A 25,788-nucleotide genomic window follows, 5' to 3' on the forward strand; every position below is an offset into this window, starting at 1 on the left:
TAAAAATGGTGAGGTTTGGGCTTCATGACCAAATACTATTTCACCGGCCTCAATGGCCCACGATAGCCACTCCACTCCCATGCCCCCTCCCCCATCGTTCTGCAAGATCTTTAATAGCTTGTAGAAACTGTATTTTCAAATGCTGGAATCAAGAATACCTATTTGATGGCTATGACAAAGAAAGCATATGGAAAAGTGCTTTTGTATAGAAGCATTCTTTAATTGTAATATAGGGTCGGCATATGTTTGGGTACATAAAATTATCAAGACTATCTTCTATGAATTATTGAGATTAATGGAATTTCTTTAATGGTGGTGTATGTTGTTTGGATGTCGACAAGGGAATAGGGTGTTGCATTGGTGAGTGCTGGTTTGTTTTTTTTTTTTTTTTTTTTTTTCAACTTTAAATAAGGATTAAGAAAAAAAAGTTCAGCGAAATTCAAAAAAATTAGGTATATTCATAAGATTGTAGGGTATTAATAAAACAATATTTAAAAAAAAAAAAAATTTTGTTCAAACAATGATCCAAAATTTGATAACAATAGGATCTTAACTTTTCTAATTAGACAAGACTCGCAAGTCGCATGTGAATGTGCATGTTTGCTCTCAACATAATATTTTTTGAAATTAATTTGTTCGATTGTACAATTCATTTGGAATTTGTGTTCAAATTTGACAAGAAAATTATAAGGTCGCAACTCTACCTAGCTTCTACATTAATCTAGCATGCATGCAGAATGCAGCATTTGTACACGAAGATGAATATCATCATTTCCGTGCATCACATGTACTTTTCGTTTACCGGCCCTTCTTCACTTCCAAGCCAGCAAGCAACTTCTGAAATGTGAAATCGAGAAATTCGAATAAGTTGAAAACGAGTGCACGTAAACGGCCACGCATGCACAGCACAGGGTGCAGAACGCCTTAACATACGGCCAATAAATTAACAGACGGTATGCAGGCACCGCCGATCATGCCCGGCAGGCTGGCACTGTTTCTCGAGTTTGTAAACCCTACTGTGTAAGTTTCGGCGGTGCCGTACTCGACCAAAATTCTGACGTACGTTTTGTTATATCATCAAAATTCATATGGTTTATATAAGAGCTTACGAAGGAATCGATAGTCCTTTTCAAGTTTGGTTTAACTTGTCTATGGTATTTTTTCAACGTTGTCTAACCTAACTCGTGGACAAATGAAGTCATGTCTTACAAGACAATATACGTCTATTTTACAACTTCGACTTTCCCTTTTTTCTCATATCCCAAAAAATATCCCACCGCCAATAGGAAAATAATTGTGGCTAATAATTAAGTTTCCTTTTTTTTCTTCTGGTGCATGCATTAGTATATAAGTCAATGTCAATGTGGCTAAATGCAAAGTCTATCCTCCCCTCTTTCCCTTCAAATCTAGCATTTTCCCGTTTTCTCGGTTTTGAATTTGGAGATTAGTGTTTGCAGAAGAAAAGGAGATAAAGCTCTTCAAACTCTCTCTCTCTCTCTCTCTCTCTCTCTCTCTATATATATATATATATATATATATATTATAGGGTTGTTCCTGTGGATTTTATTTGTTCTTGGAAAGATCAGTAGTGGAAACAATTGATGGGTTTGTTAAGGCGGAAAACAATGGACAGCCAGGGTGCAACGACGTCGCATGAAGGAATCAAGACTGTGAGAGCAGATAATCGTTGTGATTTCTCGAGCTACTCAGATCTTTGTGTTTCCGTTGTCACCTGGAACATGAATGGTCAGGTACGTAGCTACTTCAATTTTGTTTCCGTTGTGATTTCTCGAGGTACTCAGATCTCGAGCTACTTCAATTTTGCTGCATGTTTAATGAATGATAACAAACAAATTTCAGCTTAATTACTGATCATTAATTAGTAATTGTTTAACCAGTAGTTACGTACATATTAATTCTAGCTAGGTATGTATTTTTCATGATTAATTTTTTTCTTCTTATTCTTGATCGGTCTGCAATATGCAGGTCTGTTACGAAGATTTGGCGGAGCTGGTTGGAAACAGCCGGAAGTCTGATCTTCTGGTGGTAGGTCTTCAGGAGGTGCCCCGTAAAAATATTTCACGACTTTTAAAGGCAGCGCTGCTTGACTCCCACATGTACGTAAGATATATTTAATTATTTGCAGTTCGTAATTAGGGTTTTTATGTTAGTGAGGAATTGAAAGTTTGTAATTAAATGATCATTATAATTAATAATCTCGACCTTAATTAATTACGTTTCTCCTTGTTCTGTGTGGAATAATTAATGAAGCTTGTTAGGAAAAGCCATCATGCAATCTATACACCTCTACGTGTTTGGGCCAAAGGACTCTGATTTGTTCATCAGAGGTAAGACATGAAACGATCATGAACTCTAGACTCGCGTTCGAGTTCATTAATTTTCTCCTACAAAGCCAAGACCGCATTTGCTTCAGTTTTATCTAATACTTCTCTCCCAAATATGTTTGACGCAGAATTGAAGATGGATAAGCGATCGGTAGGATGTTTTGGAGGATTACTTAGGAGAAAGAAAGGCGCTGTGGCAATCCACCTTTACTACAAAGGCATTCCTATGGTGTTCATCTCTTGCCATCTCTCTGGTAATTATCCCAGCTAGCATACACACACATAGAAATATTTCTATGTATATATATGTATGTATACAGATTTGCCATAGATTTGAGACTTTGTGTTTTAATTCATTTTTGTGGTCTTTTTGGTAGCTCATGCTCACAACGTGGAGAAAAGGAACTCGGAATTTAGAGACGTATCAGAATCTCTTTTCTCTGGGAAGCTGAACCCTTATGCTAAACCTCCCCAAATCACTGTTTGGTTGGGAGATCTCAACTACAGATTACAAGGAATTGACACCTACCCAGCAAGAAACCTAATCAACAATGATCTCCAGAGAGTAAGTTTTCTTCATCACTTCATTTTTTTTATTTGGCTCGTTTGATGCAATTTTTCTAGGGCACCAATTGAACAACATGTTGTAGCCAATCAGACAGTGTCATGGTTGACTAACTAACCAAATAGTGTAGTAGATCTTTAAAACGGTGACACACTACTCAATAGGCCAAATGCACCACTTATAATAGTATTATCAAAGTGTTCACATTGAGAACAAGTCTGATAACATGGCTTTGAAACTTCAAGGATAAAAGAAACTTCAACTGAAACTAATTGATTTCAGAGTTAATTAGCTAGCTCATCAAGATATCTGTTTGATCTTTTTTGTGTGTTTACATGCAATGCAGCTACTCACTTGCAACGACCAACTGTTACAAGAGGCTGGGAGAGGACAGATCTTCGAAGGTTATAGCGAGGGCACGTTAACGTTCAAGCCCACATATAAATATGACATTGGAAGTAGCAACTATGATACAAGTTACAAGGTATGTATAGTCAATATTTCATCTCTAATCACATGCACATTTTACCATTCGTAATTGCAAGTATAATTACATTTGGTTCTTCAATCCTCACCAACGGACGTTTTCAGGTGAGAGTGCCATCGTGGACCGACCGGATTTTGTTCAAGACGAAAGACTCCGACGAGATCAAGGCAACTTTGCATTACTACGGGTCAATGGACGACATTCATAGTTCTGATCATAAGCCAGTGAAAGCTCATATTTGTTTAAAACTTAGCAAACCCTTGTAACTTACAAAAATTTGATAATGCACCAATGTATGCACCGCGAACAATTAAATTTTGCATGCTTGAATTTTAACAATTACCATCTAACTGTTCAAACATCAGTGGATTTCATGGACCAGTTAGTGTAAAGAAACTCACTAACTTGTATAAATGTTTGCCTCTTCCATTCCATGATATAACATTAAAAATTTAGAATTTGCTTCATTCATGTTTGTATCCTAGTACGTGAGCCTTTTTTCTTCTCTTGGACGGAGGAAACATTAACGAAGCTCAAAAAACACAGGCCTAACAGCAAGTCCACCCCTCCCAATCTCAAGTCACCCAACCTATTGCCTGAGGTAGTGTGACGTCAAGGTGGCGTCATAGTAACGTCAGGGTGGTGTCACTTTGGCATCACTCACGTTATAATTTTCTTGAGTCAGGTGCGCACGCTTCACACTCGTGTGAGAGTGATTAGTCGGATAAATATGTAGCACTGGGGCCTACGTTGTAGGCGCACTAACCCCCTCAGTTGTTTGATTTGCACAAGTTTTCTATCCTACCGTCCAAATTTTTCCAAAAAAAAAAAGAAAAAGAAAAATAATTTTTTACCTGTTTGTGTCCCACTTGGCACACTATGGGTTGTTGGATATAAAAAAAAATGTAATTCAACCGTTCATATTAATTAAGTAAGAAATAAATATTGAAAATTATAAAAAATTACAAAATCATGACACATGATTGCAATGGGTTAAAAATCTTATTTGTAATTAAACATAATTTTTTATTATTAATTATTAAAAAATATTTATACATGATAGAAATGCACTGGTACAAATACCATATACTAAAGCAATAATTGCCTTTACCTAATTGCCTGAACAATTGTTGCCTTAGTGGGGTAAAAGTGCTCTAAAGAGAACCAGGGTGCCAAAAGAAACAATCTAGTATTTTGTGCTAATCGTATTAGTTTTAAATTTTAATTACAAACAAGAAAATGAAAGTTGTTTGGAAAGTTGTCTATTTGTTTTGTATTAGCTTAAGATTTCGTCTGGTTTGTTTCACCTAATTACGGCCAAGGCCATTTTTGTTGGCACATCGATCAGCATGCAACCAATTAGTCTATGACCATGACAACATTCGGATTTGCTTAAATAAGCAACCTATTAAATTAAACTGCATTCATACTTTGCATTTGGACCATTTCTATTTTTCTTGTCGAAGAAAACAAGGTCCAACGCCAATGGTAAAGGACTAAATCTACATGCATGTATGGTTGACCTTTCATTTTGGGTAAATATACTATTTTGTGGACATGAACAGTTGATTCTACTTAGTTGAAGAAGATATTAGTTTTCACTCATGTGTACATTGACGATATATACAATTCTAATAAGTTCAATAATTAATTGTGATTCATTGTAACTTGTTATGAGTATATCCGTAGTTATTTTATCGCTTGTTAAAAATAAATAAAGATGTCATTCTCCTTTCTTTGTAACATGAGACCAAATATAAGTAAACCTTTTAGTGACCAATCATTCAAAACGAAAATAAGTAAATCGTTCGCCCCATCTCAACTTACAACCAAATTAACTCCGATCCCTACGGCAAAATGACTAATGAGTTATACTAGGATCACTTATCAGGCGGAACAAATCCGGCTAAACTCCCACAAACCTTCCGGATAGATGAACAATTTGATATTGTCACACTCTTTCATCAACAACAACAACTAAGTTTTATCCCACCAAATATGATCGGTTGTGTGAATCTTATAACGTCACTACGCTCAGTTGTGTATTATGTCACACCCTTTCATCAACAAAATAAAATTAACAGCTAATGGCATGTGGGAAAATGACATTTGTTTTTAGTTTTTTGTTTTTTTATTTTTGTCAAAGACATTTGTTTTTCAAACTTGAATATATTAATATTACAAAAACAATTTTAAATAAGGAGCACGTAGTCGATGAAGCATTCGAGGAATGATGATTTGTATATGCATGGATCGCCACTTATAATAATTAACACATAATTTTGCAGTTAATAAAATAGAACACTTAAACAAACATGCTAAATTATACTATAATTTGCTTTAATCTTAGAAAAGAAATAATTGAGCTCAAGCATACAATGCATGAACCAACCCGGCTAATTTTCGATTTGATTTTTATTTTTCTTTTAATTATAGCACAAATCAAACAAAATTGTACCGTTACATTCTAATTGACGATTGATTATTTGTTCATAAATTAAAAATAATATGATCAAAATAAGAATGCGCTCCAGAATCATATGAGAGTGGCAAAGTTAATTTGACTCCAACGTACAACAAAATCATGAGGCAATAAATAGTATCATTGTCAATGAGATTCTAACATGTTGTTTACAAATTTACACCATTTGCTTGGGACAACGGTTCCAAAAATTGATCTGTTAAATTAAGATGATTCTTAAATTTGAAAATCGATCAATGTAGTTTTTGAATATGGATATTGTAAATTAATGTCGATCTTCTGTTAGAACTTCGTCATATCTTATCTTAGTGGATAATGTCACACATGTGTGACCCGCAAGTCTAATTAAATATTAGCACTTTCGACGGTTGAAGAGAGAGAATAGCAGTGGCGGACGATGGAGTGCTTCGCTGTCGTCCACCTAATCGTACTATTAGGATTACTACTCGCCGACCACGCTACGCCTTCTTACGGAGGAAAATCGTCATCGAAGTGCTTGGCGCTGTAAGAACATGGTGGCGCTCCGGCTGTTTTTTATTCCCCATAATGCCGTCAATTGAAGGACTCCGACGACTCTCGACACACGTGGGCTTGGGGTGATTGGGTGCGATTAGGGTGGGGAAGATGGTTGCTTGGTGCCTGTGGTTGGGTTCTCTCTTTTTTTTTTTTTTTTTATTGTTAATTTTTTTTATATTTATTTAAATTTAAATCAATTAATTATTTAATTACGTATGCAATATCGGAAAGGGATCGTCTCCTAGTGCATTCCATCTAATTCTCTTTATCAAACAATCTGTGTCCTTGAAATTTGATCTAACGGCTAAAGTTATTATAACTTTTAAAGTGAGTTCGTGTTTATAGCCGTTGAATCAAATCCGAATTGTTTGATGAGGAGGATTAGGTGGAAGAGATCTGGAGAAGATCCCTTTTCCTGTAATATCATCACTAACATAAGTTTTGACAAAATTACAATAGAATGATTACATTGATTTGCAGCATTCTTATTTAAAGATCGATTTTTAATTTGAAAAATTATCTTTATTAAATGGGTCAATTTCAGAAACTATTTGTGATTAAAAACTTTAAGATTGTATTTACACAAACAACATAAACTCTTAATAGAAGCACTTTCAACAAAATTACTTCTGTAATCCACACACACTTTCAACTTTCTCACCCAAACGTTACCAAAAGTGCTTTGTAGCCATGTCACATTTGCCAAAAGCCTAAAATGGCTGATGGGATGAGAGATTGGAATCTTTATCTAAGCAAGGCAAAGAAATCAGCTTCTTCCTTTCGGATTCCTTCCACTTTTTACGCTTTGACACATTTTCCTTCTCGAAAATATCTTCACAAAATCAAGCTTTTCTGTTCTTACACGTAGTTTTAGTTTTTAACTTTTTTTAACTTTAAATTTTTATATCATTTAAAGATTGGATTTTAATTATTTTTTTCTTTCCAATTCCTCGAGAACTTTCAAAAGGGGCTTCTCTGATGTGTTTCCCAACTGGGTTTGATGAAAAATTCGTCAACCCCAATTGGGTCGGAACAAAAAGTCAATCAAAAGTTGCGGTTTTTACACCTGCTCCAAAATCTTGACTTTGAAATCGCGTAAACAGTTTCGTGTACTCCTCCATTGAGATTGCTTAAATATTTTCTGGGATTTCCCTTTAATGTTAACACGTGAAAGATTTTGAATTTTCTCCTTCTTTCTTCCCAATCCATCTGCCAGATTCTGCTCTGAATTTAAAGAGTTAAAGATCTAGCTTTTCTTTTTCTTTGTTTCTTTACCTGCTGGATTAGATTATATTTTATTAAACAGAGAGCGGAGAGATGGAGGAGTTTAAATTATGTAAATTTTGGTTTTTAGTTGTGAAAAAATGGTGCTTTTGATCGCTTTGGGATCTTATCTGATCTGTGGGATTGCTCTGTTAGCATTCAGAATTCTGCCTTCTGGAGGTGACTCACTCCTCCACTATTTTGATTCTCTGCCTTTTCCTTTTACGGTTTAGCTCAGATCAGTTGTTTTATGTCTTCAAGTTAATGGAAGAATCTCTCTTCGCTCTCTCTCCTCCATATATATGTGGGTTTCTTAGTAATAATTGACTAGGCACGCCTTTATTTCTGTATTTCTGCATATTGAAGTTCTAGGTGGAACATTGTGGGGTGTCAAAATGCGTGGTGGGTGAATTGCTTTTCTAGTTTTACTTTGTTTTTTTTTTTTTTTTGTGTATGTTTTCTTGTTGAAAAATGCAATTGCAGTGATTAATCAGTTGTTGGAATTGGGGTGTCCATGCAAGATTTTCAAAACCCAGTTTCTGGAATTTTAGGTGATGAAATCCAAATAGGTCATGCCATCGGTTTAGGTGTATATTTTTTCGGTTTTCGTATTGTTCTGCAGCTGGTTAAATTTACTTGAAAACATGAATGGCACCGGCATGCTGTTTTTATTTATATTGTTTCGTAATTTTGTTTTCAGATGTGGCTGTTATTAAGCATGAATTTTCTTTTCTGTTGGTTTTGCTGTTGATATTGCATTAACTCAGATGGTGTCTTCATGTGCAGTAAAAAACTTGATTGACTATGAGCAGATGACCTTACACGTTATGGGTTGGCTTAGCAAGATTTTTAAAGGCTCGAGCCACAAGATATCGGAGGAGCATTGTCATGACAATAATGACGAGGATCCAAATAGCTATGGACCTTCTTGTTCAGGGGTATAACATCTTCTTAATATATATAGAAAACGATCACTTTATGGAACGCAGGCTTCTTTTTAATCTTCATTTGGTATGCTTGAACTGGTTTAACATATTGTGGTGGGAAACTTCATGTAGGAGGTCTGGTCAGAAAACGAGAATGAAGAAATAGATCGTGCTATTGCACTATCTCTTTTAGAAGAAAATCAAAAAGGAAAAAATGTGATTGGTGAGTGATTTTTCCTATGAATGCTATTGCAAATGTTTCCACTTTGTATATTTCTTCATGTGTGCTTGTTCGTTCTTGTAATGTCAAATGATACAATATGAATTAATAAGAATTTATTATTCTTATAGGCTCTGATTCTCAGTTGCAAGAAGATGAACAACTTGCCAGAGCTATACAAGAAAGTCTGAATGTGGAATCTCCTCCCCGACATGGTAATGGAAATGGAACTACGTATCAACCTTTCCCTCCTCCCCGGCATGGAAATGGAAATGGGAATACAAATCAACCTATCGTTCCTCCCCGATATGGAAATGGAAATACATATCAACCTATCCCTCCTCCCCGATACGGAAATGGAAGTTCATATCCTATCCCCATGTACTACCCAATGGGCTCCAGGTATATGATACGCTTCAGTGCTGTTTCTTCCTTTTGGTGGTTTACTGCTTGATTACCTCATGGACTTGTAGAATGGTCTTTGAAACAACAATATGTGATTGTCTGAGGGCGTCTCGTTTCTCACATTTTCTCAATGCTTCTTTGTATTCTCAGTCCCATCCACTCTCTTTTATACCATGAATCCCTATTATGTGCTTCTGTTACTTTGTAAATTGGAATTTTAAAATCACTGTGTTTAGGAATGATGAATAAAGAAAAGTGAGTTGATGAGATTTGAAGTGTTAACAATTTATTTACTATGAATAATGTAAGGTTTGAAATTGTAGTTGTTTCTCCACATCAACCAGACTTAACACCCAATTCCTCTTGCTGCATCGATAATTCCTTGTGGAACTTCACATTATATTCCATGTCGGCCCATTGCTTATATTTACCATATTGTGACACAGTATCCTCATTCTTTGACATAGGGTTTGTGCTGGTTGCAATGCTGAGATTGGTTTTGGACGATATTTAAATTGCATGAATGCAGTTTGGCATCCAGAATGTTTCCGCTGTCGTGCATGCAACCAACCAATTTCTGATTATGAGGTGCAAAAAATAAGTTTAATTTCAGCACTGGTTCTTTTGCAAGATGCCTTTTGGTTGTCCAAATTATCTTACATTTGTTTCATTTTGTGTAGTTTTCTACATCTGGGCATTATCCTTACCATAAAGCTTGCTACAAGGATAGCTACCATCCGAAATGTGATGTTTGTAAGCACTTTGTAAGTATCATGATCTGATTTGATTTTTTAAGTTACTGACGGTGCTAACCATGCCTCTTCAAATTTTATTTCAAGTTGAATACTAAATGTCTGAGAAACAACTCATATATGATTTGTTGTTAGTTGTTCTTCGTTTTGTAATATTTTATCTTTTGACAGATTCCAACAAACCCTGCTGGTCTTATTGAATATAGGGCACATCCATTTTGGGTCCAAAAATACTGCCCTGTCCATGAAATTGATAATACTCCTCGGTGCGGCAGTTGTGAGCGAATGGAGGTCAGTTGGAATAAATTACTTTACACAGTTATGCTACGAAATATGGCTAACCCGATTGTTTTATAAGAAAAGAAAGAGTAAAGCAAAAGAGTGAATAACAAGATGTCTATGTTCACTACATGCAGGCCCGAGACACAAGATATGTACCCCTTGATGATGGTCGTAAGCTCTGTCTAGAGTGTTTGGACTCTGCAGTCATGGATACCAGTGAATGCCAACCCCTATATCTCGATATTCAGGAATTTTATGAAGGTTTAAATATGAAGTTGGAGCAGCAAGTTCCACTGCTCTTGGTTGAACGACAAGCGCTAAATGAAGCAAGAGATGGAGAAAGAAATGTAAGGACAATCGTTGAAACCATATACTTTTAGTATGAAAGTGGGACAGTTTTCCACGGTCATCCTTTGCAAGTCATACATTGTTAATCGAAAACATTTTTCTCATTTGTCTCTGATACTTACAAACTAACGCATATGAAAATCATTCATCCCATTGGATTTATGTTATTGACATGTTAACATACAGAAGCATGCATGTACAAGTCTCTCCGGAGATTTCCCTGTTGTATCATATCTACTCATCTTCTGTTGAAGCTTGTCTTCTCAAGATTTAGAAACTAAATCCGACTTTGATCAACTTTTTGTCATTTCCAGGGCCATTATCACATGCCTGAGACTAGAGGGCTTTGCCTTTCTGAGGAACAAACTATTAGCACGGTGAGAGTTTTATGAATATATTCTTTTCACGTTCTACAGCAGTTGGTAAAGTATCTTCTTGTGGGTTAGCAACTTATATTGTATTGATCCGAGAACCAACAGATTTCAAAGCGGCCACGTTTTGGGGCAGGACACCAAGCCGCGGGATTGATAACAGAGCCCTACAAGCTAACTCGTCGCTGTGAGGTGACCGCAATTCTAATCTTGTATGGTCTTCCAAGGTGCGTTTCTGTCTATTTTGTTTTGTGGCACATTTGTAACTCCTGGCTAAATCTGTTGCGTGACTAGAACCATCTGTGTACAGGTTGCTGACTGGGTCTATTCTAGCTCATGAGATGATGCATGCATGGCTGCGGCTTAAAGGTGCATTTTCGATGATCCATTTATTTGTTTGTTTAGTTCCATGTTTGCTATAGGAATTGCGAACTAAAGATGGCATCAAAAAGAAAATCACTGACTAGATCCTCAATTCTTCTTGAAGGTTACCGACCTCTTAGTCAAGATGTCGAAGAAGGTATCTGTCAAGTTTTAGCTCACATGTGGCTAGAGGCCGAGCTAATGTCTGGCTCAGGCAGCAATGCTGCATCAACCTCGTCATCCTCCTCTTCGAGGACATCAAAGAAGGGTACAAGATCACCGTTTGAGAGTAAGCTTGGGGGGTTCTTTTTACACCAGCTCGAAACAGACATGTCCCCGGTATATGGAGATGGATTCAGGGCCGGTCAACAGGCAGTGCAGAAATACGGGCTTCGAAGTACCCTAGAACATATTAGAATGACAGGGTTGTTTCCTTTTTGAGGACTGAATCCTTGAGTTTTTTGGGTGCTTCTGAATCTTTTCTTTCCCACATTGTTATAACTTGGGCCTTTACATATTAGAACCCAGAGGCCAAGAGTGCATAGGAATTGACCCTAGAGTGTTACATAATTCTTGTGATTGTGGCTGTTTGTCATGAATCAATTCATTGATTTGATTTACCTTTTTTCTCCCGTTGCACAATATGCAGAATTTTCGGTCTCTACTTGTGGAGGACTTCCATATAACTAGAAATTTTTTATTTGATATACCGGGTCATTTTTTGGCACAAAAAACCTCTCCCATATAACGGGATACTACTGTGGCGGTGTCTCGAGTCTCAATGTTACGTGGAAAAATTAAAACGCATGTCAACACTCAATTGGCTTCGTATACCGCTACACAGTGACTTTCTTATTGCAGTAGTCAAGTTTCGCTCCTACCAATGAAGCAATTTTTTTCCTTTAGCCCTAACGAGGAAAGGGAGGAAACTTCATAGAAATTCTAGAGAAATTAAAAAGCAAAATCATCTAAATGGAACTACTCGATGTAGTCAATGTACCGGTTCACCTTAATATCGGTTAAAAAATGTAATATAAGATGCTTGTGTTGCCAAAATATGAACCTAAATCCACCCACCATAAAAAAGTTGAAAAATTGAAATGTTATTTTTTCACTTACTATTATTCTTAAAATAGCCTTTAATATGCTATTTCCCCACCCACTATTATTCCTAAAACAACGAACTCCTTTTCGACGATAATCTACCAGTAAATTAATAACCCTCCAAATACTTTATTGTTTTGTGATTATGCACTCTAATAACTACTATCGATATCCAATCATCATCTTTAGCGTCTTACCCTTTAATTTGAAAGGGCATCCACACTTTTTCGTTCTAGAATTCCTTCTATCCTCATCCCTTTTATCCTTTTTAGTGAATTCAACTTGCATATTGTCCATTCCTTTCACAACCCAATAGAAGTCTAGGGCTCATGTTATCTTTTCGCGACCCACTTATTATTATTCCCCTATTATTATTATATATATGTTAAGGTTCTTATCAATCATTTTACAAATGAATAAACTTGTAATTAAAATTTTCATTAAAAAGTAGGTGAAAAGATAAGACACCGGAGTGGAAACAACTCTTTATAAATATTTTGTTGGCATAAGAAGCGTTACGTTACACAAACCGCGACGTTCAAGTCGAAACCATCATCTTACGAAATTCGTGGAAATCAAGAACTCCGTTTCCATCAAGGTCAAACACTCCAATCATGGACACACATTCATCGTACGATTTGGCATCTCCCAATCGATTGAACATGTTCTGCAATCCTTTTGGCGTTATGCATCCGCAACCTTTGTCAACTTCAAACATCTCAAAAGCCCTTTTGAGATCATCGTTGCCATCGCCCTCTCTTTCCATCAACTTCACGAAGTCTTCAAACTCCAACAAGTTGTCACCATTGCTGTCGAATTCTTCGATCACGCTCTGAACCTCGATGTTGGACATGGCTTCCCCGACGGACACAAAGTAAGCGAAGAGCTCGTCGCCGGAGATCTTGCCGTCGTTGTTGGTATCAAAATGATCAAAAACTTTTGCAAGCTCTTTGTTTGTGATGTCGTTGTTAGGATTTTCAGTAGGGAAAGTTGAACAAGGGCTTTCGGTTTCGGATTCGGGTTTTGAAAGAAGGCAAGGGAGGAGAGTTAGTTTGAAATTTTTACTGTTTAAGAACCACTTCAAGAGCTTGGAGTATCTATGCAGGATTTTCATTTTGTACAAATTGTGTAAGAGAAAACCAGAGGTAGATGAACATATAATGTTACAGCCATATATATTCACACATTATACATGTATAAACAAGTTGTCAAATGGAGAATTTGAACCTTCAAAGAAGTTGCCTATTAATGATTGGATTGGAAAATTGGTTTGCATGAAAGTGCAGTGTAGTTTCTCTGCAACTTGTTTACAATTGAGAGATTGACTTATTGTCAACTAATATTGATATGATTTTTACCATCATAGTATAACAGCTCAAACAATGTCGTTTTCTACAGGAATTGAATTAATAATTTGTATTTAACACCAACTCTTAATTAATTATGTAAAAAAAGTTTGTAAAATATTGATTTTGAGATTTAAATTAATAAAAACGAATTTAAAATAAAAACAGTTAAATAATTGACAAAGTAAGGAAAGTAAAAGACGAAGATTTTGGAAAACAATTTAAACACTAGGGTTCTGCCGTCACCATTAACAATCCTATGCAATTTTACCATTTACTTATGAATTTCTACCTATATGCTTTGAAGGTTAGCTTTTCCTAATGCATATTTTCCTCGTGATGTTCAAGAGAAAATGTATATCTAACATGCAACCCGTCTATGATGTTCAGATCAAATATAAACATGCAAGACTCATTAAGCTTTGTGAAAACCCTTTAAAAAAAGCCATGCAACCCTTAAGAGTATGATGTTCGCCTTAAGTGAACTTACAATTACTAATTACAAGAAGCCCTCCTCAATTTAAGGGTGATGTTCCAACAGAAATTGCATCAAATTACTTGTCCTACTGGTCGCGAATCACTAAGACAATTAGATAGTTTAATTGCGGTGATTAATAATTCAAAGCAAGCATGCATCCATTCATAAGCAAATTAATAAAATCACATATTCATGCTAAGGCTCGTGGCTTCGCCCTCGCCCTAGTAAAAGAACTGTTACGAACAATCATAAAACAAATTATTATTGAGAATAAGGATAGAAAACACCTAGAAAATAAACTTGAAAAACTCTCTAAAGTGTGCCTGCGTTCTCTTCTCCTCTCCCTAATGACTAAAAAACCTTATTTATACTACTCCAAATTAAAATCCTCATAGAAAAGGTCTTCTAAAAAACTAGGAAATAAAATAATAAAAATAAAACTAGAAATTACATTCCTATTCTAACTAAGAAATCTGCTCATTAAAAAAATAGCCACATTTCTGGACTTTTAGAGCTCCAAAATAGGTCCAAAACAACTCGAATTAAAGATTATGACCTCCTCTCCAAGTTCCAAGAAGAGCCCAAGTCCAAAATCCATCATCTTCCAGCCCAAAAGTTGCAAATAAACTCTGCAGCCCAATCTGCCAGCACTGCACAGTGGGCATAAATTAATTTGCCACGATCAAATGTTTCGGGATAAAATTATGAAATTTTGACACAACCTTCTTGACAAATTTACTAACCCGATCCAATTGGAATCGCTCAAAAATTCCACCGCTTGATTACTTTATGCTCAAAACAAGTTCGCATATCCTACATTAAAAACACATAGCAAATTATCAAAATCTTACCAAAATAATAACCAAAATATACCAAGAATAGGGAATAATTCATAGTATAAATTGACTCATCAAATATTACTTGCAAGATTTTATTTAACTTTTTCTTTTCTAATTCTTGGATTTCTGATTAGGGTAATTATGAGTGGCGTATTCAAGAAAAGTTATTCATATGGTTATATGTAAAAAATTCGTAAATATTTTTTAGACATATATAATAATCTTAAAAATTTAATTATAATTTCATCATGCATAATTTATAAAACAAATAACAATAAAAGTTACAATTGTCGACAAAACGTTTTTGTATTTTGTGAACGCTGCATTATAACTTCAATTTTAGTGAAAGAAAAAACATTACTCTCAATACAAACTATTATGCTATCACTCAATTATTGATTTCCCATTCGGTTAGGTAATCAACTTTTTCACAATATTCATAGCGGAAAATGTTCTCTCTACTGAAGCAATAGCAACCAGTTGAACCAAAACCAATGTAATTAGCAAATATACATGATTGCCGAAGTGGGGTGGAAGGGGTTTGTGCTTTAGGAATTGAGTTTGGGATTGTTGCAACCTCCGGGTTTGCCCCTTTTTTATTTTTTTTATTTTTTTTTAAGTTGATGCTTGTCTACATTTTTTATTATAAAGTAATTTGGCCCAAACGATGTTTTGGCCAGGTAATATGTAAAAATAATAATAAATAAAAATAGCTACTTTTCTTTGAAACATTTTATCAAGCAGTTGAAAGGCATTACAAAGAGCAACTCTAACTTTCAAAAAAGCAGCACTCAGATCACTCACGGAATTCATCAGAATTCGGAGGGCCAGGGGACCCCTTCCCGCCCCTTAATAATTACCACCATAAGTTGTAACTTTTTATGTCGTATGGCAATTAAATTACTAGGAAGATTAACCTTTTTCTTTCTTTTTTTTTGGCTAGTAGTGGATTGCATAAAAAGTGAACCAAAACAAAATGAAAATCTCTTGAACGAAGTCGTTTTGTATGACACATTGTCACGATCTGCCTCGCAACATGAAAATCAAGATAATGTATTTAGATCAATTAATACAGCAACTTTTCATTTTCTGTTGTGGATTTTTTTTCCCTCTAATGTTTCAATATTCTCCCCTTCTTCCTGGGTTTAAGATGGTTTCATAGCAGAAGTTTGAACCAGAATTATTGGGTGTTCCATGCCATTGTAGTCATGCAACGCAAAGAAGACGAACGGGAGCCTCGCCTTAAAAAAATAAAAAATTGTTTAATATCTACTGAATCATTAGCTCACGTATTAGATGTTAAATTTATGGGAACATAAACTCGTCTTCCATTTTATACGGCTTGCAATAACCTTGTTTTAGGTTACTCTCGATGAGGGATGAAAGCACGCAAAGATATTACGCATTCTTTTTTCGTTCCTCCACTTCTAAAAGATATGTATAGGAATTAATCAACCCTCGTGTTCCCCCAATTTCACAAAGTTTTCGAGCCTCATTTTGTTTCCTGCAATTACGAGAGATTCCTGTATTACTAGTAAAAAACATTCCGAGTTTTTGCTTCATAGACTTGTATCATCAGAAAACAATTGAACTATTTGGAGGGTGCGCCAGGCCAATGCCGTAGTGCAACGCAAAAGTGACGCCTGAAAGTTCTAATAGCAAGCTATTGCAGTGAACTTTCCCCTTAAAAAAATTAATTTAATATCGTGTGAGCCATTAGCTCACGTATCAGATATTAAACTGATAAGAACAGATACTACACTTGATCTTAGCCAAAAGGCCGAGAAAGGTATGACTTGAACGAAAGTCTCGTTTTCGTTTATATACGGCACGCAGCTTTCCCTTGTTTATGACACTGTTCGATGTGGGACGAAAGCTCGCAAACGTACGATGCATTCTCCTTTGTTTCCGTTCCATCAATTTCACGAAGCCTTCCAACTCCAGTAGGTATTCACTACTCTTAACGGATTAGTTAGCTTGAAATTCTCACAATTGATGGACAATTTGGAGGGCTCTGAAACACTGCCAAGTTGTTATGAATTCATTCTGCAGATTGCAGACGATAAATTTTCAGCATTGTTTGTGCTTTGTTCTTCTTCTGTTATGTTCTATGACATTACAAGTGCATGCACACAAAAGCCAACTTACTTTGCATATTATCTATTTGACTCGATTGTTCTAATGGAGGTGAAATCTGTCATCAGTCAAAGCACCAATGATGGAAGATTGAGCGATTCAAAGAGGAGAAATTCTATAGCGCGACCACCCTCACGAAGACTAGACTTCATGTGTTTTGGTCCCACGACGCCATCCGCGATCTCACCCTTGAGTGAGCGTTGCCCGGATCAGCAGTCGTGCACAAGAACTCCTAACCAAAGACATGAAATACAATAGGAAACACGTCCGACCGAAGTTTGTTCCATGTAAACATGAGATATCTCTGCTGTTCGTCAAAAATTTGAAATTTATGTTCTCACCGTTTAGTAAAAAATATATTGTAAGTTCTTAGATTAACTTTCTTTGCGATTCAACAAAGTGAATTCTAGTTCGCCTAGTGTTGGAAGAGCGTTGTCGATTTAACAGCTAAAACTTTAACTGGTTTGGTAGGGTGCGCCAGCCAATGCAATAGTGTAACACAAAGGCAACGCGCAAGAGCTCCAGCAGCAAGCTACTGTAATGAGCCCTCCCCTCTAAAAAATTAATTTAATATCGTGTGGATCTATAATCCACATATCAGATATTAAACTGATAAGAACAGATACTACACTTGATCTTAGCCAAAAGGCCGAGAAAGGTATGAGTTTAACGACGAACCGCATTCTTGTTTTATGCACCATACTGCTTCTGTTGATTGCCGGAATCCCGATGTGGGACAAAATGCAACAAAGTACTACTGCTGCCAAAGTAAGTAGGAAATTCTATATCTATTGGGATTGCAGCACACATGGGAGTTCCATACTTCCATGTGAAAGTAATTCTATCAATTTGACTTGTTGCCCTATCTTCTCATTTTCTAGACTTTCCATGAATTATATTTAACAGACACAATGGGACCTTTGTAAACTGAGCCTTCATGTGGACTTTGAAAACTTAGTACTTATCTTTTTGAAAAGAAACGATGTGATATCCTTAAGAATAAACTTAAGTATGAAGATAAGGATAAAAAAAATTGGGTCAAAAGATGGAGTTTTATTAACAATTTGCTTATTGTGAAGGTGGAGATCTGGTAGTTTCTGAATTCTTATGTAAAGAATTAAAAAAGGAATTCTTTCAACAAAGATGTGAATTAGGAACAAAGATGTGAATTAGGAAGGTTGGTTGATGAAATAAATATAAACCAAAGGCTGAATCTTGATATATCTCAAAACTATATATTTTTGTTACCACGGGATTTATTGACAAATGCGGATCATTTGATTGGAATGGGTACCCTTGACTATATGAATCATTTGAAAAATAAATGTATTCATTCTGTTGCGGATCTTTTACAAGATCAATCCTGGTTGGCTCTGGTTCATTTAAAAAATATGATTAGAATTTGGTCAGCGGAGCAATTAGGCATAAATTGATACTGACTCCTCAGAATTTGGTAACTTCAACTTAGTTAACAACAACTTATGAATCTTTTTGCAGCTTAATCTTTACCATAATCTCGTTCATAACTATTGAAAAAAACCGAGCTCCGATTAGGAGACTGGAGTTTCCAATAACCTCATGAAATGGGTCGTTGATGATTTGAGCCTGCCATCACAATCCCTAATTTTCTTGATTAATTAAGATAGTCAGAAACAATTGACATCAATTAAGACAGCTAATAGTTACAAGCTAGCTTTCCACTCTCAAAAAATAAAGAAAGACGTTTCATCTTTTAATTTGGTTATTTATTGGTCTGGGGTATGCGTCATCTTAAAAAACGTAGAATAAGGGGCACCTCCAAAATTGACAGGCAAAAAGAATATGCCACGTCTAACATCAGTACCCACCTCTCTGCGTACAAATATGGGAACACCTCCATGTGAAGAAAGACATGTAAGTTTACCGGCAACGGAGTTTCAGCTCAGCCACTGAAACCCTAGCAAAAACAACCCTTGGAACAGCTCAAGGCTTTCATGCGGATTGTACATATGTGGATTATGTCAGTTGGCGATAGTTTACAAGTGCTTTGGAATGTTATCACATAAAAAGAAAAAGCTTGGCATGCACTTATATTGATTGTGACTTGGAACAAGGAAAGGGATCTGGAGTAGGATCCCTTTCTCCTAATCTACCAAATCAGGGAATCCAGACTATTGAAATTTGATCCGACAGCTAAAGTTATTATAACTTTTAAAGTGGGTCTTGTTTGTAGCCGTTGGATCAAATTTCAATGGTTTGAATTTCCAGATTTTGTGGATTAAGAATAAGGGATCCGGAGATGATCCCTTTCTTTGGAACAAAGCCATCCTTGTGGTAAATTCATGGGGCCGTGGCAGGCCAAAGTTATAGGTCCCGCCATTGATCACCACTTCCTCCGTCGTGCATCACCACAGACTTCTATTCAAACATCATTTCAAGTAGTGTAAGTGGTTTCATAAGAAGGGTGGTGGCCCGAAACACAAAGCTACTTGCTTTTTAGAGAATATTCAGTCATTTTCTTCTCTCCTTTTTAATAAATTCAAAAACTATAAAATTAATTGTTGATATAATGAAAAGTAGTTCAATTCTTTATAAGAACACAAAAGATTTGTTCTTTTTTTTTTTTTCGCCGTGAAATTCATACTTTCGACACACGTATTCATGAAGGAGTACGTTTGACAACTATGCATTGTATTAATTAGTCACTTATTCGTTTGGTACATGACCTAAATGCATGTATAAACGTATTTAATTACTTAAACTACAAATCTCTTATAAAAAAACTAAATGTTCTTCAATTCGAGGGTTGTTGTGATGATAGTGATAAAGTAAGAATTATCTATCATGGACATATTAAAAAGTATCTATCAATCATGTTTCATATCTTATATATTGGTTACTTTGGATGGAAGAAATCAGCCTGAAATATTTGGTTGTAGGTAATTATACAACCACCTATAGAATATTAAGACTTAATTTTTTTATTGACGAAATTAAGATTGAAATTATATATATTCCTAATTATTCATATAAATTAAAAAATGCGTACATTATTAAATTAAAAAAAAATACGGTTTCAAAGTACAAATGGAAATAAAGAACAACATCCGAAGAGGATCTCTGTTTTGTTTCCGTATCCGAACTGCTTTATGCCGGCGGCCTTAATTCTAAAACCGAACCTGAAAGTAGGTACGACCCACGGCCCCAGGGCTTATCGAGATTTTTTAATATGATCAGTACACGAAATAATACATCACGTATCATTATACAAATAATGAGATATCTGTGCTTTTTAACAACTTAAAAAATAAAATTTTCCACCACTTCTATTAAAACATGTAGTGTACCACTTGTATTTCCGTCACAATTAAAAATTTCTCCTAAACGTACAACCTGGTCTAGCCCTTCTCGCTTGCCGTACTAATTTTTGGCATAAAAATTTGCCGCGTTCCATTATTTTTTTACGACTTTGCCATCCTCTTTCCTTGTCCTTTTCCCGCTCCTACCGACACTTCGTATCTTCAACGAAATATCACATATTTTTAAACTTTAAACAAAGAAAAAGTATATATTTTTTAAAAATTTAATTAGAATGAAAAAGGGTTTCGAATAAAGATTGTACAGGTTGGCTTTGTATGATATCCACTATTGGGTTGAAGCTTATTTAATAATTGAAGTCATGAACATCAAAATCTTTTGCACATAAAATGAGTGTAATTTCTCTATTGTCACAATTATTATTTGACATATACTAAGTTTTTGAAAATAAAATTTAAAAAAATTAAGTTTATAAACATGTATAGTTCATGATTTGGATCACAGAGATGATAGACTCATTTTGAGTACAAAAGATTTGGCAATCAGACAATTGGTTCTATGATTTATCATCAAACCATTTCTTCTTTATATCATTCCTTTTTGTATGTGTGGGAATTATATATTCATTCGTTCATGTTTTTAAACAATTACAATTTAATATGTGCAGTCTTAGGTCCTGTTTGGCAGATTGGATAAAGGATCGGATAAGACTAGTTATACAGACACGGGTGTTTGGCGTTCACTCATACTAATAAGCATCGGATTAATTTAATCGGTCTGCTTATTTAACACGATATACACCGGATTAATAAAACCAACCAAAAGGCTCGGATTATTAGTCGATCCCCCTCTCTCTCACCTTCTCTCGGCCCTCTCTCTCTCTCTCTCTCTCTCTCTCGCTCTCTCTCTCTCGCCTTCCCTTGGTGTCGTCGTCCTCCCTATCACCTTCTCTCACCATCGCCGTCCTCCTCGTCGCTTTCTTTCGCCGTCGTTTTCTGTCGCCGTCGTTTTCTCTCGCCATCTCTGCTCTCTTAGTCCTCATCGCCTTCCTCGTTGTCCTCTCCTTGTGGCCTTCCTCATCGCCGACTCGCCGTCCTCCCCTGTAACTGGGTCTTGCAAAGAAACATAGTGCGGCGGAGAGATGATTTCAATCTGGGATTCTTCCGCAACTGGCTGTTTGAATTTAGTTAGGATTCTTCTGCAGTCGGGGAAGAAGAAGGGAGAGAAAGGGAGGGAGTTTGAGGGGTGCGGCGGAGAGATTTGGGAACACAAGTGATGGTTTCTGTTTTTATTTTTTTTTATTTTTTTTAAGTTTAATTTTATTTTAAGTTTGATTCCTCCTGTCCGTTATTAAATCAAACACAGTATAAATAATACGATCATTAGTCTGATACTGCACCAAACGCCCGACTAATTTAGTCAATACTATCCAGTGGCTATTTATCCTATTCGACAAAAATAGTCAGTACAGTCCGAGCTGCCAAACGAGGCCTTAAGGTATTATATTTAGAGTAACGTTATATTTATTATATTTTTCATATCACATCTGTATCATCTCTTTTCTCTAATAAAAGTAGGACATACCAACATTGTCATATCTCTATTAGAGAGAGTACAATATTTGATATAAAAAATCTAATAAGAGTAATATTTTTTTATTTATAGTATTTATATATGTATCAAATTGTAATTTACTTTAAAAAAAAAGAAATATTACTTAACAATTTAATTAATGGAAATTTTAACGAAAAGCTTACTGTATTGTTTACTTTAAAGAAAAACCACATTTTTACATTAAAAAATCAATCCTAATATTAGTCAATTTACCCTTTATTTTACCTTTATCATTAAAATTCAAAGGTTTCAAATAGTTTTTTATTAATTTTTCTTTTAATTTATGTCGTTCCTACAATAACAAGAACTCCAACTTGCGATGGTATTGTTGAATTGTCAATACACAAACACAGAAAAATTCTCCAGTTGGCCCTACCGTGTACATGGTAGTGTTACAAAGATATGGAAATATAAAGGGTGGCAATCTGCCATGTGGCAAGTTGGCAACGAGCAGCGTAGCCTAGAGTATAGGTATTAGGGTTAAAGAGAGGATAAAGAACACTACTTGCTTGTTGCAAATTCGGCAGCAACTTTCGCTGTTACATAATCATATTTGAACATGTGTTCAAAAGTGATTGGGTAGTAGTAGGAGCTGTTACTGAATTTGTAGCAATTAAGTAGTGTACGGGGATAAAATGTCATCCTCTTATCCATGTCTCAGTTGTATAGAGTAATACTAGTCAGACTAATTTTTTTAGACCAAATTTATGAATTATATTATTTGTCATTAATACAACAAATGAATATGTTATTCAACATTTAAATAATAATTTAATCATCAACAATTACATCATATAATTTACAAAATTCGTTCAAAATAATCGGTCTCTCTAAAATTACTGATATAAAATAATAAGAAAAGACTTCAAAGACTGTATTTAATGTAGGTAGAAAGTTCAATAATAATACAATAGCAAAACATTAGGTCATTGACTGTGACTCGTGAGTCAATAGGGAGCTACACAATCTTTCTAAATCACTTGATAGGTTTGGATAATTAATCTAGCTAGTACTGGACTAGTACGGTAGTACCTAGGTAGCTTTGATGCATGGTAATAGGAGAGTGAGATTAATACAATTGATAATTAAGCGTAATTATCAAACGCAACTAATTAATTTAGTAAGAAAAGACATATGTATTATCATCAGTTCCAACTCATTGAAATCAAACTAACAAGATTTTAGATCTCAAACTCATTGAAATCAAGATTACCTTGATTTTTTTTTTTTTTGAACAAACAATATTAGGGAAATTCATAAACATTAATCCTTTTTTTTTTTCCGGACTAATTTATTTTCCCCCCAGATATTTATCAGATATCATCAGCTTCAGCTACGTACTTTTTTTTTTTTTTTTTTTTTTTTTTTTTCTGTTCCAGATATAATACCGGTAGTATAATCTACAAACAAATCCCAAAAGACTGATCATCACGAGAGCTCGCTCGTTCCTCAAAACGACGACGCACAATTCACAGTCTCAGCTGCGACTCTGCGAATACCCCAAGACGCCACCTCTTTCCGCCTCAAGAATCCAACACAAAAGGCGTTTCCAAGAGATCGTAAGGAGCCCAGAGAGCATCGAGCGGGCAGGGCCGATTGGCCTCCAGCCGGGCCCACGGCTTCCCCTTCCCGCTCCAATGCAAAAGACTCACTGCGCCCGGATGCAGATCACGACAAAGCCCCCTGAAGTTGTCGCCACCGAGCCCGTGCTGGTTCCACTGGTGCTCCACTGGCGCGATTTTCCCTGCGAACACCAAAAGAAACGGAGGGAGGGATCCGAGCTCATAGATCCGCATTCTCTTTTGGAGCTCCATCCACTCCTCGATCTTCGCCGTGTAGTCTCCGCCGCGCCACCGGTCGAGGTCGATGACCATGACACCGGTGTTGAAGTAGCAGGCGTGGCGGTCGGCAAAGGTGAGGGAGAGGGAGGGGTTCGACCAAAAGGCGGAGGTGAAGTAGGAGGTGAAGTTGGCGTTGCAGTACTCCGGGGCGGCGAGGATGGCGACGCCTCCTAGAGGAGTGGCAGAAAGCTTGGCGATGTCATCCACGAGGATGAGATCGGAGTCGAGGTAGACGACGCGGCGGACACAGAGGGGGAGAAGGTCGGCGAGATAGGATCGGGCGTAGTTGAGGGGGCAGTCGAGGGCGGAGCGGATGGAGGTGGAGATGAGGCGGGAGACATGGGAGTCATCGAAGGCGTAGATTCGGAATTTCAGGTAGGGAAATGAGGTGGAGATTGTTTGGCGGAGGAGGGAAGCGTTGGCGGCGGCCGAGGCGACAAAGTGGAAGACTGCGTTTTGGGGGCAGGATGAGTGTTGGAGGACGGAGAGGATCGCAGCCATGGAGCCGCGGATGTAGGCGGTGTCGAGAGTCATTGCCACGTGGACTGCTTGAGGAGAGCAAATCATGTGGCCGTCGTCTGATTCGTCGGGGTCCACGTCAACGTCGGGGAGCGTGGTGATGGAAGGGCAGTCTTGGGAGTTATAGAACTGAGGTGCTTCTCTAAATTGTTGGGCGGCGGCGGCGGCGGCGGTATTGGTTGCGGTGGCGGGGGAGAGGAAGAGAAGTAGGACGAGGAGGAGGAGGAGTGGAGGTGGCATGGGCATAATTTGAAAAGGGTGGGAGTGTGATGCAATGAGATCTGTAATATTTTTTAGATGATGGGGCGTAGATTTTAAGTTTAATATATGAGGAGGGGGATTTTAAAGGACACGCTTTTGTGGGGTCTTTCGTAAATTTAAAAAAAAAAAAAGAAAAAAAAAAAGAAAGGAGATGGAATTTGGGAATTTGGAAAATTGGAAATGGAATGAGGGGGTGGATGATTGGGTGAGGTGTGTGGAGGGCATGGGAAAGGACTCAAAGGAGGGGGGATTAAACGAAAAGGTTTCTTAGTGTGCTGAGAACATGATTTGGTACATCAAATATTATAATACAAGTGTTCGGATATGTAAAAAAAAAATTTTATTGTATTATGACACTTATTATATCAGGTTATATTCTCGGCATTGAAAAATTTCTCGATTAAAAGAATATATTTCAAAGGAAGGAGGGAGGAGGGAGTTGTTGAGTTCTCATAAATGAGTGAGATACATGATAGGATGGTACATCTCTATCCTTCTAGTTGAACCTCCTACATCCCATCTTCTTCATTTTGTTTATTTTTTACCCTATTGTAACTTGTAAATAAAAATTTCAACAAGAGTGTTGTACATCTTTCGGAGTCAAATTGTCATGAAGTATAATTAATCTGCTCGTTTCAGTGTTTATCATTATATTAATATCACACTTAATTTATTAAATATTGATTATATCGTCCAACTTAAGACATTTTAACTGTCAGACTCGAAAAAAATTTCATCTAGTAGTCTTCTTTTTTTTTGAACAATCATCTAGTAGAGTCTTTGAAACTTTTGTTCAATGCATTTGACAATTAAATTATTAATTATGTCTTAATAGGTAAGGAGATTCAAGTGTATATTTAAGTTTTTATATTTTGAAAAAATAATAACAATTTGTAATAAGAATGTGGCTACTAGTAATTCTTTGTCCATACCAAAGAATTAGAATTGGTTTAGGGATTTCGTAAGACTGTCTTTTATATTATACGACTAAGACCGTACACCAAAATCAACTCGCTATATAAGACCTA

General features: G+C 36.3%; 4 protein-coding genes and 2 non-coding genes across 6 annotated transcripts; 2 read left to right on the plus strand and 4 right to left on the minus strand.

The window, feature by feature from the left end:
- The first annotated feature begins 1,390 nt into the window (after positions 1 to 1,390).
- Positions 1,391 to 3,864, plus strand: LOC103955447 (type IV inositol polyphosphate 5-phosphatase 11). Its single transcript, XM_009367344.3, has 7 exons — positions 1,391 to 1,751; positions 1,987 to 2,117; positions 2,272 to 2,348; positions 2,474 to 2,599; positions 2,723 to 2,910; positions 3,257 to 3,394; positions 3,502 to 3,864. Exons 1-7 carry the CDS (start codon positions 1,602 to 1,604, stop codon positions 3,661 to 3,663), a joined length of 972 nt encoding a protein of 323 aa, XP_009365619.2. The 5' UTR covers positions 1,391 to 1,601; the 3' UTR covers positions 3,664 to 3,864.
- Positions 3,865 to 7,131: 3,267 nt separating this feature from the next.
- LOC103955446 (protein DA1) lies at positions 7,132 to 11,950 on the plus strand. The gene is made up of 12 exons (XM_009367343.3): positions 7,132 to 7,838; positions 8,445 to 8,596; positions 8,717 to 8,807; positions 8,936 to 9,206; positions 9,677 to 9,797; positions 9,890 to 9,973; positions 10,133 to 10,252; positions 10,378 to 10,590; positions 10,906 to 10,968; positions 11,071 to 11,189; positions 11,273 to 11,331; positions 11,450 to 11,950. The coding sequence occupies exons 1-12, from the start codon at positions 7,760 to 7,762 to the stop codon at positions 11,764 to 11,766; spliced, it is 1,689 nt and encodes a 562-aa protein (XP_009365618.2). The 5' UTR covers positions 7,132 to 7,759; the 3' UTR covers positions 11,767 to 11,950.
- Positions 11,951 to 12,846: 896 nt separating this feature from the next.
- LOC103955445 (probable calcium-binding protein CML41) lies at positions 12,847 to 13,593 on the minus strand. The gene has a single exon (XM_048588542.1). It carries the CDS (start codon positions 13,541 to 13,543, stop codon positions 12,968 to 12,970), a length of 576 nt encoding a protein of 191 aa, XP_048444499.1. The 5' UTR covers positions 13,544 to 13,593; the 3' UTR covers positions 12,847 to 12,967.
- Positions 13,594 to 16,689: 3,096 nt separating this feature from the next.
- Positions 16,690 to 16,885, minus strand: LOC125479381. Its single transcript, XR_007259942.1, has one exon. It is a non-coding gene; the product is annotated as a U2 spliceosomal RNA (small nuclear RNA).
- An 810-nt stretch (positions 16,886 to 17,695) lies between these two features.
- On the minus strand, positions 17,696 to 17,890 carry LOC125479382. The gene has a single exon (XR_007259943.1). It is a non-coding gene; the product is annotated as a U2 spliceosomal RNA (small nuclear RNA).
- Positions 17,891 to 23,224: 5,334 nt separating this feature from the next.
- Positions 23,225 to 24,861, minus strand: LOC103955444 (probable galacturonosyltransferase-like 1). Its single transcript, XM_048588211.1, has one exon. It carries the CDS (start codon positions 24,743 to 24,745, stop codon positions 23,663 to 23,665), a length of 1,083 nt encoding a protein of 360 aa, XP_048444168.1. The 5' UTR covers positions 24,746 to 24,861; the 3' UTR covers positions 23,225 to 23,662.
- Positions 24,862 to 25,788: the final 927 nt, after the last annotated feature.

The sequence above is a fragment of a genome, unplaced genomic scaffold, assembly GCF_019419815.1.
Source record: "Pyrus x bretschneideri cultivar Hongxiangsu unplaced genomic scaffold, Pyrus_bretschneideri_v1 Contig28, whole genome shotgun sequence".
Taxonomy (NCBI): Eukaryota; Viridiplantae; Streptophyta; class Magnoliopsida; order Rosales; family Rosaceae; genus Pyrus; species Pyrus x bretschneideri.

What these genes read in the sequence shown, in the direction of transcription:
- LOC103955444 (XM_048588211.1), bottom strand. Translation starts at nt 24,745, where the DNA reads ATGCCCATGCCACCTCCACTCCTCCTCCTCCTCGTCCTACTTCTCTTC.
- LOC103955445 (XM_048588542.1), bottom strand. Translation starts at nt 13,543, where the DNA reads ATGAAAATCCTGCATAGATACTCCAAGCTCTTGAAGTGGTTCTTAAAC.
- LOC103955446 (XM_009367343.3), top strand. Translation starts at nt 7,760, where the DNA reads ATGGTGCTTTTGATCGCTTTGGGATCTTATCTGATCTGTGGGATTGCT. An exon ending in CAGAATTCTGCCTTCTGGAG is followed by an intron (nt 7,839 to 8,444) that starts GTGACTCACTCC and finishes CTTCATGTGCAG; the next exon opens with TAAAAAACTTGATTGACTAT. An exon ending in ATGGACCTTCTTGTTCAGGG is followed by an intron (nt 8,597 to 8,716) that starts GTATAACATCTT and finishes AACTTCATGTAG; the next exon opens with GAGGTCTGGTCAGAAAACGA.
- LOC103955447 (XM_009367344.3), top strand. Translation starts at nt 1,602, where the DNA reads ATGGGTTTGTTAAGGCGGAAAACAATGGACAGCCAGGGTGCAACGACG. An exon ending in CATCTCTTGCCATCTCTCTG is followed by an intron (nt 2,600 to 2,722) that starts GTAATTATCCCA and finishes TCTTTTTGGTAG; the next exon opens with CTCATGCTCACAACGTGGAG. An exon ending in ACTATGATACAAGTTACAAG is followed by an intron (nt 3,395 to 3,501) that starts GTATGTATAGTC and finishes GGACGTTTTCAG; the next exon opens with GTGAGAGTGCCATCGTGGAC.